Source organism: Ostrea edulis, chromosome 10, assembly GCF_947568905.1.
Source record: "Ostrea edulis chromosome 10, xbOstEdul1.1, whole genome shotgun sequence".
Classification (NCBI taxonomy): Eukaryota; Metazoa; Mollusca; class Bivalvia; order Ostreida; family Ostreidae; genus Ostrea; species Ostrea edulis.
The window spans coordinates 34,169,809-34,187,308 of NC_079173.1; the positions used below are offsets into that span (position 1 = coordinate 34,169,809).

Genomic DNA, 17,500 nt, shown 5'->3' on the forward strand with positions numbered 1-17,500 from the left:
ACTATGTCAGGAAGCTTTCATATAAATTTCAGCTATTCTGGCTCATTGGTTCTTGAGAAGATTTTAAAGATTTTCCCTATATATTTCTATGTAAAACTTTGATCCCCTATTGTGGCCCCAACTTACCCCTGGGGCCATGATTTGAACAAACTTGAATCTGCACTATGTCAGGAAGCTTTCATGAAAATTTCAGCTCTTCTGACTCATTCGTTCTTGAGAAGATTTTTAAATGACCCCACCCTATTTTTGCATTTTTGTGATTATCTCCCCTTTGAAGAGGGCATGGCCCTTTATTTAAATAAACTTGAAAGCCCTTTACCCAGGGATGCTTTAGGGCCAAGTTTGGTTATAATTGGCCCAGTGGTTTTTGAGAAGAAGATGAAAATGTGAAAAGTTTACGACGACGACAGACAACGGACAAATTTTGATCAGAAAAGCTCACTGACCCTTCAGCTCAGGTGAGCTAAAAAGTGGAGAAAACTGATTTGCCAGTCTGACGGACAGACGGATGGAGTGCAAACTTAGAACCCCCTTCGGCTCCGCCTACAGGGGACTAATAATATGCATGGATATATAAATGACTTAATATATATACACTGAAATCTTATGGTTTTTCCATCATTGATAAACTTGCAGGGCTGAACATTTCAATATTTTTTTTATTTCTTGACAGATGCACTGAACAATTCACTTGGCATAGTAACCAATATATCTATAAAAAGAAACACCTAATTACTCATGGGCCTATATACTATCAGTAGAAGTGTGGAGTAATTAAACAATTAACAACTAGTTACTGGGCCTATATACTATCAGTAGAAGTGTGGAGTAATTAAACAATTACCACTATCAGTAGAAGTGTGGAGTAATTAAACAATTACCAGTATCAGTAGAAGTGTGGAGTAACTAAACAATTAACACTATCAGTAGAAGTGTGGAGTAATTAAACAATTACCAGTATCAGTAGAAGTGTGGAGTAATTAAACAATTACCCCAGACCTGAACCCCTGATTTTATATCCCCCACAATACAAACAGGCTATCAGTATTTCAGTATTTCTCAAGAGAGGAAGCCTTAGATCGAGACTGGACAGTCAGACCCCACCCTCAACAGAGGATTAATTGATGGCCTGATCAACAAATAAAGTGGATATGATGATGACGATGATGATGAAAACACTCACTTCCTCTCTAAATGGCACTGGAGGGACTGTGGGGTCGAGTTCAAACATATACTGACATAACAAAGCCCTCATTGCCATGACAACACCATCAACATCTCTGGATAGCACACCAGCTGATGTCCGTACTATCAAATACAACAACAAAAATGTGAGAAGATAAAATATCGGAAAATTGTATTCAAAGGTTGTCTTATAAATTTACTAGACTCTGATTAAATATTACATAATATACACAAATATATTTCAATGAATTTCATATGTACATGTTACACAGTTATCAAAATATCCAATAGAATCCTACTGTAATCAACATTACACAAATTGTTACACAAGATTAGTAGTAAACACATCATAAAAAGGAAAAGGCTTTCTTTTTTCAAAGAAAAATCATTTCACTTTGGTTGATTTTCACACAAAACTTTTGACATAAGTACCGTGCTTTTTTACCTAAGGTTTGCCCTTTCGTTAGTTTGTGAGTACCGCCTGAACTGAAAATAAAACAAGATGCATATGTGAAACATGCATGTACTATATAACCCCTTAAGCCACATTTAAATGCTGTAAATTTGATCTGACCTTCACGAATTACCTTGACCTTATCAGCTGCATAGTTGTAACCTTGGCTATTTAGTTCACCAAGTATGAAGTCCCTATCTTGTACAGTAAAACAAAATCAAGACCAAGTTAAAGTTGCAGACAGAGAGCTAGATATATCTCAGATCTGAAACTGACAGAGAGCTAAATATATCTCAGATCTGAAACTGACAGACTATAAACAATAATTTCCCTATCTCATGGGCAAAATAAATTTCTCATGGCCAATACAAATTTCTCATGGCCAATACAAATTTCAAATAGGCATCACAAAGTGCAGGTTTCACAATGGAAAAAAAGATATACACTAAATAAATGTCCCTGTATGACAGCAAAGTATTTATGGTACTGGTAACTAAAGAAAGGAATAGACAAGCAAAATATGAAAGCCCTATCACAAACCATTCATAGGTTATGGCGTTGGTTACCAGATTGTTTTATTTCCTGGTTCTTCCTGTTGTTGTTTTTTACTACCTGATACTACCTGGTTTTTTGTTTTTTTTATTACCTGATTCTTCCTGCTGTTGGTTTCAACCCACATATACCACACATGTTGGCTGGAATCCTGATGCTACCTCCTATATCGGTGCCAATCCCTAAAATGGATCCCCCTGCAGCTATCAGGGCTCCTTCCCCTCCGGATGAACCACCAGGGCCTCGATCTTCATCATACGGATTAAGAGTTCTGCCATATATTGGATTTGAACACTCAAATGTCATCATAGTTTGAGGAACATTGGTACGAACGAAGGGGACAGCTCCCTGCTTCTTAAGAACCTACAGGGGCAGACAAAAATCAGTATTCAACTACATAGAACCTACAGGTTTAGACAAAAATCAGTATTCAACTACATAGAATCTACAGGTGTAGACAAAAATCAGTATTCAACTACATAGAACCTACAGGTGTTGACAAAAATCAGTATTCAACTACATAGAACCTACAGGTGTTGACAAAAATCAGTTTTCAACTACATACATGTAGAACCTACAGGTGTAGACAAAAATCAGTATGCAAGTACATAGAACCTACAGGTGTAGACAAAAATCAGTATTCAATTACATAGAACCTACAGGTGTAGACAAAAATCAGTACTCAACTACAGTCAGGGTGTCAAGTGAATTTTTGTTTTAAAAAATAGGACATACCTCAGAAATATAGGAATATATAGGACAAGAAAAACAAAGAACTTCTGGACTTTTAAGCCTCCCCCTCCACTCACTACACTCTCCTTTTACTTACAAGTTAACAGGAATTACAACTTTCATTGTTTCAATAAAATAATGTCAATTAACAAAGTGACACATTTGATTTCTGTCTTACACCTAGCACTATGATATGAACTGCTTTTAACACACCCCGACTGTGACCTGTGTCCATTTGAATCTACTTCAGTTAAACAGCATTCCTGAAACTTTGTTTTATCCTTATGCATTTTCACACTAATTGTTAAAACTCAACCTGAAACAACACTGGTTAAGACCACGGGACAGCTTCATCTGCAGGACTGTTTGACTTCCCGCATGGAAGAAAAACAAATCCAGCAGGTAAAGCTGGGCTGGGCTGGGCAGGGTCGCCACACCTGAAAGAAAAGGTGAATTTTGAAGTAAATGTTGTATAGTTACAAACAGATGACACAAATTGTTTGTAATATACAGTACTGGTTTTGCTTCAGAATCCAACATTTCTTGCTTACCCTAAAATATAGGGATATATAGGAATTTCACAGGAATATGGGAATTTTTGTGGAAATATAGGAATTTATAGGAATATAACCCCCAAATATAGGAATTTATAGGAATAACCCCCAAATATAGGAATTTATAGGAATATAACCCCCAAATATAGGAATTTATAGGAATATAACCCCCAAACATAGGAATTTATAGGAATATAATCCCCAAATATAGGAATTTATAAGAATAACCCCCAAATATAGGAATTTATAGGAATATAACTCCCAAATATAGGAATTTATAGGAATAACCAACAAATATAGGAATTTATAAGAATATAACCCCCAAATATAGGAATTTATAGGAATATTAAACCCCCAAATATAGGAATTTATAGGAATATAACTCCCAAATATAGGAATTCATAAGAATAACCCCCAAATATAGGAATTTATAGGAATATAACCCCCAAATATAGGAATTTATAGGAATAACCCCCAAATATAGGAATTTATAGGAATATAACCCCCAAATATAGGAATTTATAGGAATATAATCCCCAAATATAGGAATTTATAGGAATATAACCCCCAAACATAGGAATTTATAGGAATATAACCCCCAAACATAGGAATTTATAGGAATATAACTCCCAAATATAGGAATTTATAGGAATATATATAACCTCCAAATATAGGAATTTATAAGAATAACCCCCAAATATAGGAATTTATAGGAATATAACCCCCAAATATAGGAATTTATAGGAATAACCCCCAAACATAGGAATTTATAGGAAAAACCCCCAAATATAGGAATTTATAGGAATATAACCCCCAAATATAGGAATTTATAAGAATAACCCCCAAATATAGGAATTTATAGGAATATAACCCCCAAACATAGGAATTTATAGGAATAACCCCCAAATATAAGAATTTATAGGAATATAACCCCCAAATATAGGAATTTATAGGAAAAACCCCCAAATATAGGAATTTATAGGAATATAACCCCCAAATATAGGAATTTATAAGAATAACCCCCAAATATAGGAATTTATAGGAATATAACCCCCAAACATAGGAATTTATAGGAATAACCCCCAAATATAAGAATTTATAGGAATATAACCCCCAAATATAGGAATTTATAGGAATAACCCCCAAATATAGGAATTTATAGGAATATAACCCCCAAATATAGGAATTTATAGGAATATAACCCCCAAATATAGGAATTTATAGGAATAACCCCCAAATATAGGAATTTATAGGAATATAACCCCTAAATATAGGAATTTATAGGAATAACCCCCAAATATAGGAATTTATAGGAATATAACCCCCAAATATAGGAATTTATAGGAATAACCCCCAAATATAGGAATTTACAGGAATATAACCCCTAAATATAGGAATTTATAAGAATAACCACCAAATATAGGAATTTATAGGAATTAATATAACCCCCAAATATAGGAATTTATAGGAATATAAACCCCAAATATAGGAATTTATAGGAATATAATCCCCAAATATAGGAATTTATAGGAATATAACCCCCAAATATAGGAATTTATAGGAATATAACCCCAAATATAGGAATTTATAGGAATATAACCCCCAAATATAGGAATTTATAGGAATAACCCCCAAATATATGAATTTATAGGAATTAATATAACCCCCAAATATAGGAATTTATAGGAATAACCCCCAAATATAGGAATTTATAGGAATATAACCCCTAAATATAGGAATTTATAAGAATAACCCCCAAATATAGGAATTTATAGGAATAACCCCCAAATATAGGAATTTATAGGAATTAATATAACCCCCAAATATAGGAATTTATAAGAATATAACCCCCAAATATAGGAATTTATAGGAATATAACCCCCAAATATAGGAATTTATAGGAATTTTATAGGAATAACCCCCAAATATAGGAATTTATAGGAATAACCCCCAAATATAGGAATTTATAGGAATATAACCCCCAAATATAGGAATTTATAGGAATAACCCCCAAATATAGGAATTTATAGGAATATAACCCCCAAATATAGGAATTTATAGGAAACTTGATGCCCTGTACAGTGTCTAATAAAATGAAATCACACGACAGCATAGAAAAAACTACTGAATCAAGTGTCTAATATCACACAACAGTACATATAAGTACACATGCACTAAAACTCTAATTATTACAAATAATTTAATAATTTACCAAAATTTAGTTCTCCCAAATAAACTCTTAAATATAGAAGATTTAAGCAATAAATAATGATTTGCAAAAGTTATGTCTCATGAAAAAATACATTCATTGTATGCTCATGAAAACAAGGTCTCCCAAAATAAAAGTGATCAAGCTACCATAAAGCACACCATCAAGACTGATTAGGTAAGGGATTAATATAATACTGGCCTAAATGTCGTCCGATCGATATAACAGTCTACAACAATCCCGCAGGTTACTGTCGATTATTTCCAGTCTACAACTAGAACTGTCCTAATGGGACTAATACCCCCCGCGGGGCATATAAGATGATGGGAAATATTTAATGCAAGCACATTGGATATTTTCACATTATCTACAGGGCAATCAATGTGAATGCAGAAGTGTATATTCTACAGTACAGCAGTACATGAAATATTAAAAATATGCTTAATATAAACAATGAATACTATTTGGCACATTTTAGGCTGTATGATTGCAAATCCCTGGTCAACTCTTCTAAGTCTTTAGTTTATATTCACTTTGTTAAAGATCATTATGTTATGCCAACTTTACTTTGTCATTGACTTATGAGCGCAAAACGGTATTAGAAATTCCGCTGTTTACTGTTGCTTATTTACAGTCTACAACAATCGCACTATTTACTGTTGATTATTTACAGTTTACAACAATCCCACTGTTTATTGTTGATTACTTACAGTCTACAACAATCATGCCGGTTACTGTCGATTATTTACAGTCTACAACAATCATGCCGGTTACTGTCGATTATTTACAGTCTACAACAATCGCACTGTTTACTTTCGATTATTTACAGTCTACAACAATCCCGCTGTTTATTGTTGATTATTTACAGTCTACAACAATCCCGCTGTTTATTGTTGATTATTTACAGTTTACAACAATCCCACTGTTTATTGTTGATTATTTACAGTCTACAACAATTGCACTGTCTATTGTTGCTTACTTACAGTCTACAACAATCATGCTGGTTACTGTCGATTATTTACAGTCTACAACAATCATGCTGGTTACTGTTGTTTATTTACAGTCTACAACAATTGCACTGTTTACTCTCGATTATTTACAGTCTACAACAATCCCGCTGTTTATTGTTGATTATTTACAGTCTACAACAATCCCGCTGTTTACTGTTGATTATTTACAGTCTACAACACCCGTACTATTTACTGTTGATTATTTACAGTCTACAACAATCACACTGTTTACTGTTACTGTAAAATACGTTATCTGTCATAGAGATAGCAGTAAAAAATGATATATTAAATGTAGAATTTTCCCAAAAAACAGAAGTACTGTTCAAATTGCACATGTATATAGCTTATACATCATAGTTGTTATAAAAACATTAAAGATATATGTCTGAAAAATGTCCAGTAAAAACTGTGAGAGGAGGTGGTTACACAAAGTAGGTACGTACCATGCTCAAAAATGACAATTAAAGTTCAACTATCATGTATGTACATGTAAATTTTTCAAAAAATGCCTGATCACTTTCAAAAAGACACATGTTGATGCACATGCATCTTAAATGTGCCCATAACAACTGTACAAAGTTTGAGCAATGTCAAGTTGAAGGTGCGAGAGGAGTTGATTACACAAAGTAGGTACCCTGTTACAGGGATACCCACCCATACCGGTCAATCACCATTCTATAAGCTGGATGCACATAGTGTAACCCAGCCAAAAATTGTTTGGCTTCACAGAAATTCACCACAATCCACATTGATCACAATGGAAGGTGAATATGAGGATATGAATCAAGCTGCTGTAGATTGTTTAATACTTTAACAGGAAGTGTTTAAGTGCACTAGACATATGATACAAATAATGAGGGGCTTGTTTTACACACCCACATCTTACATCTGTCTATCAGATGTACATACCAGCACAAAATGCAAATAATGAAAATTAGACTAGCGCTGTGACAATCACGACATCCTCTGTGCGGTTGAGTTAAGGTTTTCCCCATAAAATTTTTAATACCAGTGCTGTACATAAATATACTTTCCCGCACTGGCACATTGCACGACGTCACAATGAAAAATATGTCATGACAAAGGTCATGACGTACATATCTACAGTCCTTTTGTGGTTGGAAATGTCAAAATATTGTTTCGTTATTTACCACCGCTGTCAAACGGTAAACTGCAATCGCGTAAAAGTGTCTGTCAAATGGGTCATATTAATTCTCTTTGATATTGAAAAAGTTTCAATTTCTTCTTTATATAGCATACATGCTAAAGTAATATCCATATTATATTGTGATCTTGATATCGTCCCTAATCTACACGTATAGTTACTTTCACAATGGACTCATTTGCATAAACAGGGTTTCCGTACATAAAAAATTCATCATTGGCACGACACCCCGAGGTTTTTAAGTGAAAGATGTTTGATTTATGTGATAAGTGAACTTCAGTGCCAAAGGAAAGTTAGGGGAGCAAGTTCTGGCTTCAATAAAAAATATGTTTTTCAGGCTAGATTCAACTTCGTATGTGCAAAAATCGCCGCATCTTGCATATTCAATGCAAAAATTAGACATGTTACAAGTCACAATAAACTTGCTCTCAGCACTTTTCAAATTAAGAAATTAATATGCTTTGAAGTTATATTAACTTCAACTTGCATTGAGATCTGGATATCGTGCCAATTCAACGATTTATACATACACGACACGTTTTTATCTTGATATTTAATCACGTGATACAGAGTTGATGTGGAGACTGTCGGTCTGGTGAAAAATGTATAAGAGGTCAATATGCACTTAATGATATATACATATTGTTTTTGTATAAAAGGGTTGTGTTTACAGAATTTGTCACAAATTGATCTGTTTATTAATGCTTTTTTCCTGACATATTTCTATGGCCCTACTTAACACAACTGCGTGAGTCACACACGCATGCATGCACACATACACATACGCATGCATGCACGCACACACACTTACCTTGACAATCACCGCATCTTCTGAGACGGGTTCTCCTATACACTTCTGCATTCCTGCAGTGCAGTCATATCCCTGTCATGAGAACAATTTCTTTTATAAAGTACATGCAACTGTCATGCTTTATTAGTTTTGGGAATTTTCACTCTTGTAATGACATCACTGCATGTTTTAGATGAAGTGCCACAAAAACAGACATGTGCACATGATGCTGTCTGGCCGTAGTGGTGAGGTTACTTTATTGTTCTAACATCTATATGTACTACAAGTCTATAACCTCTGTTTTTAAGGTCATATCCAAAACATCTATGACTTTCACTTTTAATGCTGTAAGCTTGGGAAAGGAAGAGTCACGACATGTATCTATACATGATAGCAGAGTTCAAAATGACCTAGCTTATGTCCATAAGTCTGAGGCTAGTAAAATTCATGTCAGACCAGTGAACTCTCTATGGTACTAGTCTGTACAGACTAGTGAAAATCTGGATATCAATCTTGAATTCGTTAAGAGTTTAGCATATTTGTTCGAGTCTCTCAGATTCATGATTGAACATATTGTTGATTATCTGAATGGTTTAAACTTAAAAGTGTTTGTGTGACAGTGACATGCTGGACCAGGTCATCACATGCATGAGTAACTCGGAGGTTACTTGTGAAGATTATAAAAGCAAAATAAAGTAGGGTTGTCTTTTACAACTGTAGATGTCAGAAACTGAATTGTTTACAAATATGATGTGTTTGGTTTAATAAATACTATTGAGTAAATTGAAATAAAATGAATTTATGGGATCGTTTTATATGATATACTGGACAAGACTAGTGAATCAGAAATGCTTTGCGGACTAGTGAACATTAATAGTCACTAGTGCGTACGGACTAGTGCTTGAAGAAGTTAATTTCGAACCCAGTAACCACTAAGCCACCACGATGGTAGAATGATGATTGAATAAATTTGAAATGCTATTATACTAACATTTCCAATGTTTTTACCTTCAACATAAATGATAGCCATTTCCTCATGAAAGTAAACAATGCGCACATGAAATTTGATAAATGCAGTATAATTGTCTTAACTACAGAAAATATTCCCACAAAATGATAGTAAAATGTGAATATAAAATTTCTAATTAATTTCTTTTTTGAAAGCACAGAGAGCATGAACAGGAATGCATTAAGCCATCATACTTTTCATGAAGTATGCTGGCGTATAGTGTCACAGTTCATGTCCCTTATGTATTTTCAAAAATGAATTCTATTTCTTATAATTATATGAATCAAATGATATGCACCTTATCATTACAATACAGGGCAATGCAGTTTCAACAGGGTTACATAAAAGGGGGGGGGGATAGAGGATTACAGAGAGGGAGACATAGAGGGTTACATAAAGGGGGACATAGAGGGTTACATAAAGAGGGTTACATACAGGGGGACATAGAGGGTTACATACAGGGGGACATAGAGGGTTACATACAGGGGGACATAGAGGGTTACATAAAGAGGGTTACATACAGGGGGACATAGAGGGTTACATAAAGGGGGACATAGAGGGTTACATAAAGGGGGACATAGAGGGTTACATACAGGGGGACATAGAGGGTTACATACAGGGGGACATAGAGGGTTACATAAAGGGGGACATAGAGGGTTACATAAAGGGGGACATAGAGGGTTACATAAAGAGGGTTACATACAGGGGGACATAGAGGGTTACATACAGGGGGACATAGAGGGTTACATAAAGAGGGTTACATACAGGGGGACATAGAGGGTTACATAAAGAGGGTTACATACAGGGGGACATAGAGGGTTACATAAAGGGGGACATAGAGGGTTACATAAAGGGGGACATAGAGGGTTACATACAGGGGGACATAGAGGGTTACATAAAGAGGGTAACATACAGGGGGACATAGAGGGTTACATACAGGGGGACATAGAAGGTTATGGGGGACATAGACATTCAGAGTTTTTTCTCAATTAAAATTCTATGGACCACCTCAGTACCTTGATGTAGTAGTTTTCCTTTATACTGACAGGTATCCCATGAAGCAGGCCCTTTGACCCGGTCTTCTGATCCCTCATGAGGGCCACCTCCTGAAAATGGCAGTCTACACCAATCAGATTGCTGCTTATGTTCAAACTGCTTGCTGATTGGTTGGAAGTACACAGTGAATTTAACAATATAAACATAACGTGTCATGGAAAATGTTTTTATGAAGATATAACTAGATTCTTTGAAGGAGCTCTCATTCAGAACTTTGTACTTGATATACGGAGCTTGCTTGAAACTTACTCAAGAACGTCGTGAAGAAAATCATAAATCAAAAAGAACTTTCTTTTGACATATAGGCACTTTTCACCTGACACTAGCTGTATCCTTGCAAGATAACAAAACTCTTAGGAAGAAAACACCTTTTCATATCTTCCCTTACTATTAATAAAACTCGTCAAAAAAGAAAACACCTTTTCATATCTTCCCTTACTATTAATAAAACTCGTCAAAAAAGAAAACATCTTTTCATATCTTCCCTTACTATTAATAAAACTTGTCAAAAAAGAAAACATCTTTTCATATCTTCCCTTACTATTAATAAAACTGTCAAAAAAGAAAACACCTTTTCATATCTTCCATTACTATTAATAAAACTGTCAAAAAAGAAAACACCTTTTCATATCTTCCCTTACTATTAATAAAACTGTCAAAAAAGAAAACACCTTTTCATATCTTCCATTACTATTAATAAAACTGTCAAAAAAGAAAACACCTTTTCATATCTTCCCTTACTATTAATAAAACTGTCAAAAAAGAAAACACCTTTTCATATCTTCCATTACTATTAATAAAACTGTCAAAAAAGAAAACACCTTTTCATATCTTCCCTTACTATTAATAAAACTGTCAAAAAAGAAAACACCTTTTCATATCTTCCCTTACTATTAATAAAACTGTCAAAAAATAAAACACCTTTTCATATCTTACCTTTTCATCTGGACAGGTGTAGGAATACCTTAATTACCTATTACGAGATTCAACTACTCAACAATCTGTGTCATCAGACTACTTACCTAACGAGATTCATCTACTCAACAATCTGTGTCATCAGACTACTTACCTAACAAGATTCATCTACTCAACAATCTGTGTCATCAGACTACTTACCTAACGAGATTCATCTACTCAACAATCTGTGTCGTCAGACTACTTACCTAACAAGATTCATCTACTCAACAATCTGTGTCATCAGACTACTTACCTAACGAGATTCATCTACTCAACAATCTGTGTCATCAGACTACTTACCTAACGAGATTCATCTACTCAACAATCTGTGTCATCAGACTACTTACATAACAAGATTCAACAATTTGTGTAATCAGACTACTTGAATATTATAAATACAGTTCACTCCAGATATACTGAAATTCAGGGGGACCAATCTAAATTGTTCATTCAGGGAGTTTTTTAGGGTCTGTAAGGGGCTGAAATAAGGCCCCATTTGCAATGCTAAAAAGCAGGTATTTTTCCCAATTTTTGCTTTGAAATTCCCAAACAATGAAAACAAATCAAACAGTTAAGTAGCCCAATTGTTCATAAATCTTCTTCACAGGCCCACAGATTACAATTTTTGCTTCAAAATTGTTTCAAAATTGTTAAGGTGGGTCGATCCTCATGTGACTTATCAATATTAATGGTGAAAAGTGCAAGATCTGTATTAATTTCCATTCATTATAGTTAAATTTAATCAATAACCAAAGAAAATGTGTATGTTGCCACATTTTTAAAGATGTCAGACATAATAAAACGGAAGTATATGTTAACATCAGAAAATCACACATTTTCGTTATACAGAATAATTAAAATAGATAAAAACTTGTTGAAATTACTTTAAATGTCAACAGTTTTAAAAAAAAATGTTAATTCATAAATATGTATAATGGATATGAGGGAAATCATGTATAATAGATATACAGTAGAAGAAATTCCAGCATAGGAGTTATTGCCATTGACAACATTCTTTTAATTACAAAGAATTGATTATCTATGGAAAATATAAACTTTTTCAAAATCAATAGTTTACCAAATTTTTTATTTTATGCAGTGAATAAAATTCCTCTGAAAGATATATTTCTATCATACGCAATATTAATTTGATAAAGATTTTTGCAAAAACCTATGACATCACACGACGATCGATTAACCTTAAGTAAACCTAATTTTCTGACCTCTGCTTATTTGAATGAAGTAAACTTTGACCAAAATGAGAGTCAGAAGATCGAGTCTAATTATTCCTTAATGCACTCTGGATTGACTTTCTCCCTATTTCTTTGCATGAAACATATTTTTCCCAATTTCAAGCAAATGTCGCTATTTTTCTCAATTGGAAAGGCCATGCAAGGCCCTTAGAATCAAGACCTTAGAAAAAACCTGTCATTATATCCAAAGTTCAATATAACACAGCATGATGTTGTGAACCTTACAAATAATGTAACAGGGGATTTCAATATAACAGACAATTCAATATAAGTGACTTTAATATAAGTGGAGTATACTGTATATTGAATATGATTAAATTGTAAAGATAAATTCAAATGTCTAAGAATGTAGTTTACATCACATTTTAATCAACCACCAGATCAAGGGACATAATTAACAATATTAACAAATGGTGAACACACCTTGCAAACCCATACCGCAATATCAAACATGGTGACTATAGTGCTAACCCTACACCATACATACAATGGATTAGTAAAGTGTTTCACTGTTATATCAATACACTGGATTCAGGGGATTATTTAATCCTACCAATATTTCTACATGTGTGTTAAAATTCTGGAAAAGAAATGTTATACTTTCATAAGATTGATTCATATAGACGAAGCAAATTCTTAAAGGACAGTTTCAAACTTTCAGAAATATTACTTCAGGCTTATTAATTTAAAAAGTAATGTTAATGAGCATTAAGCTGACAAATGATCAAATTCACAAAAAATGCAGTAACTTTCATTATCGGTTCATTAAAGTAGTGCTGTAAAACAAGAAAATTTGGCACAAATGCAAATGTCAAGACAATGGCACAAATTAATTCTAGTGCAACAGCAATTTGTTGAAAAATACATTTGGCACAGAGTTTGTGGTTTGATCCACACATATTGTTCTTCTCCATGGTCAGTCCAGCGTAAACTCATAAGCCTCTGATCGATTTCTAACTTGGGCACTAGCTAGTAGAACAAAGAATGCTAGGGCGCATTGAAAAAGGAATTCCAAGTTTGGTACGCTGATCTCATTCTCAGAAAGGCGACAACAGTATGTCTCAAACTCTCCGTCCTGAAGTCACTCCATGCCATATGTGCCTTGTCCATGCAAAATTAGAGGCAGAATTATGAACTTGTTAAAGTCCTATCATAATTGTATCTTGTTTAACGTCTCTCTCGAAAAATTTTCATTTATATGGAGACGTCACCAAGACCAGTGAAGAGCTTCAAATTAAGACCTTTGCTCAGCGCTTACGGCAAAATGAGCAGTGAGGGTTCTTTAGCGTGCCACACCTACTGTGACACGGGACAGCTGTTTTGAAGGTCATCTCCAAGGACCTGTAACATTCATACCTGATGCCGAGCATTTGGTGATGGAACTGTCACTACCTGTTTTAACGACTTAGGTATGTCATGGCTGGGATTTGAACCCCGGCCTTCCACATGCGGGTAATTTAATTGACATTAATATCTAATAATTTTTATACATATCTGTATAATATGATGATGTGAAAATATGGTCGAATAAACGATAGACATGTGCTTTCGTAACTTTTTTAAAAACACAATGTTTGATTGGAGGAAATAGAAAATTACATAGATAATACAGGTACCTCTACATGGACAATCCATATGCATCATTACGTTTTGATCTTGAGGCATTATAGTGATAATTGGGGAACAAGATTTGTAGGTGTAAATCATGAGTGTTCCATTTAATTTCAATTGATACCCCAGTATTACGCAAGTGGCTGCTTCTGGTATAGGAGTCAAAACAGAATATTAACCTAAAACTTTTAAAAAAATATTTCTAAAATGGAAAATCTTTAGTGCACTTCTAATTTTGGCACAAAAAGTCACATATGGAATAAGCACTAAATTTAATAGTGCACCAAATTGTCTTGCTTTACAGAACCAACACCTAACTACCATGATACCCACCACTAACCATTTTAAAATTCTGCAAAGCAATTTTACCACCTCAAATTTTCAAGCCTCTAAAAGCATAATATTTCTACACATGACACTATCACAACAAAACTATCATCTATAGAACAGCCCGAACAGTAAAGGAGTCCTTCATTCCTCTCACCTCAGCCTCCCATATTGGTTCCACCACACAGTTCAATTTGCGATTGATTTCCAAGGCAGCAGCTTGGTAACACTCGATTACATCCACCGCCAATACTTCTCCCGTCTGAAGTTTGTGTACCAGGTCACTGATTGGCAGGACTGTGATGTCATCTATCTTGTCTTTTGTGACCTGTAAAGATAAACAAACACCTGTCTAATTTATAACCTATAGGCTGTAAAGACAGACACTTGTCAAATCTGTCTGTGATCTGTAGACAGACAGATGCTTGTCTAAGCTGTGATCTGTAGACAGACAGATGCTTGTCTAATCTGTGATCTGTAAACAGACGCTTGTATAATCTGTGACCTGTAGACAGACATATGTTTGACTAATCTGTGACCTGTAGACAGACAGATGCTTGTCTAAGCTGTGATCTGTAGACAGACAGATGTTTGTCTAATCTGTGACCTGTAGACAGACAGACATCTGTATAATCTGTGACCTGTAGATAGACAGATGCTTGTCTAATCTGTGACCTGTAGACAGACAGATGCTTGTCTAAGCTGTGATCTGTAGACAGACAGATGTTTGTCTAATCTGTGACCTGTAGACAGACAGACATCTGTATAATCTGTGACCTGTAGACAGACAGATGCTTGTCTAATCTGTGACCTGTAGACAGACAGACATCTGTATAATCTGTGATCTGTAGACAGACAGATGTTTGTCTAATCTGTGATCTGTAGACAGACAGATGCTTGTCTAATCTGTGATCTGTAAACAGACACTTGTATAATCTGTGACCTGTAGACAGACAGATGCTTGTCTAATCTGTGACCTGTAGACAGACAGACATCTGTATAATCTGTGACCTGTAGACAGACAGATGCTTGTCTAATCTGTGACCTGTAGACAGACAGACATCTGTATAATCTGTGATCTGTAGACAGACAGATGTTTGTCTAATCAGTGACCTATAGACAGAGATTTGTCTAATCTGGGATCTGTAGACAGACACTTGCATAATCTGTGATCTGTAGACAGATGCTTGTCTAATATGTGACCTGTAGACAGACAGATGCTTGTCGAATCTGTGACCTGTAGACACACAGGCATCTGTCTAATCTGTGATCTGTAGACAGATGCTTGTCTAATCTGTGATCTCAGACAGACACCTCTCTGATATGTAGACAGACAGATGCTTGCCTATTCTGTGATCTGTAGATAGACAGACACTTGTTTAATCTGTGACCTGTAGACACACAGACATCTGTCTAATTTGTGATATGTAGACATATGCTTGTCTAATCTGTGACCTATAGACAGACAGACCCTTGTCTAATCTGTAACCAGTAGACAGACACTTGTCTAATTAGTGACCTGTAGACAGAAAGACACTTGTCTAATTAGTGACCTGTAGACAAACAGACACTTGTATAATCTGTGACCTGTAGACAGACAAACGCTTGTCTAATCTGTGACCCGTAGACAGACACTTGTCTAATCTGTGACCTATAGACAGACAGACCCTTGTCTAATCTGTGACCCATAGACAGACACTTGTCTAATTAGTGACCTGTAGACAGAAAGACACTTGTCTAATCAGTGACCTGTAGACAAACAGACACTTGTATAATCTGTGACCTGTAGACAGACAAACTCTTGTCTAATCTGTGACCCGTAGACAGACACTTGTCTAATCTGTGACCTGTAGACAGACAGACCCTTGTCTAATCTGTGACCTATAGACAGACAGACCCTTGTCTAATCTGTGACCCATAGACAGACACTTGTCTAATTAGTGACCTGTAGACAGAAAGACACTTGTCCAATCAGTGACCTGTAGACAAACAGACACTTGTATAATATGTGACCTGTAGATAGACAGACCCTTGTCTAATCTGTGATCTTTAGACAGACATACACTTGTATAATCTGTGATCTGTAGAGAGAGACTTGTCTAATATGTGAACTGTAGACAGAGACTTGTCTAATATGTGAACTGTAGACAGAGACTTGTCTAATCAGTGACCTGTAGACAGACAATTGTATAATCTGTGATCTGTAGATAGACACTTGTCTAATCTGTGACATGTAGACAAACAGACACTTGTCTAATATGTGAACTGTAGACAGACAATTGTCTAATCTGTGACCCGTAGACAGACACTTGTCTAATCTGTGACCTGTAGACAGACAGACCCTTGTCTAATCTGTGACCTGTAGACAGACAGACCCTTGTCTAATCTGTGACCTATAGACAGACAGACCCTTGTCTAATCTGTGACCCGTAGACAGACAATTGTCTAATCTGTGACCCGTAGACAGACAATTGTCTAATCTGTGATCTGTAGACAGACAGACACTTGTCTAATATGTGACATGTCTAATTAATAATCTGTCAAGACAAACACCTGTATGATATTACCTGTAAAGACAAACAGAGACACCTGTACTTGGAAATGGACTATTTGTTCAGAAAGAGAAGGCAGTGATA

The 17,500-nt window shown here is 35.1% G+C and overlaps 1 protein-coding gene across 2 annotated transcripts in view; it reads right to left on the bottom strand.

Moving 5' to 3' along the window:
* LOC125665875 (vitamin D3 hydroxylase-associated protein-like) overlaps positions 1–17,500 on the bottom strand; it is a 52,069-nt gene that overhangs the window by 26,482 nt on the left and 8,087 nt on the right. For both annotated transcript variants that reach the window (XM_056151115.1, XM_056151116.1), the window contains exons 3-8: positions 15,022–15,192; positions 10,677–10,766; positions 8,673–8,744; positions 2,286–2,554; positions 1,631–1,671; positions 1,184–1,308 (exon numbers count right to left, since the gene is read on the bottom strand). In XM_056151115.1, the coding sequence (XP_056007090.1) occupies positions 1,184–1,308; positions 1,631–1,671; positions 2,286–2,554; positions 8,673–8,744; positions 10,677–10,766; positions 15,022–15,192 (768 nt within the window). The remainder of the gene's footprint in view (positions 1–1,183; positions 1,309–1,630; positions 1,672–2,285; positions 2,555–8,672; positions 8,745–10,676; positions 10,767–15,021; positions 15,193–17,500) is intronic.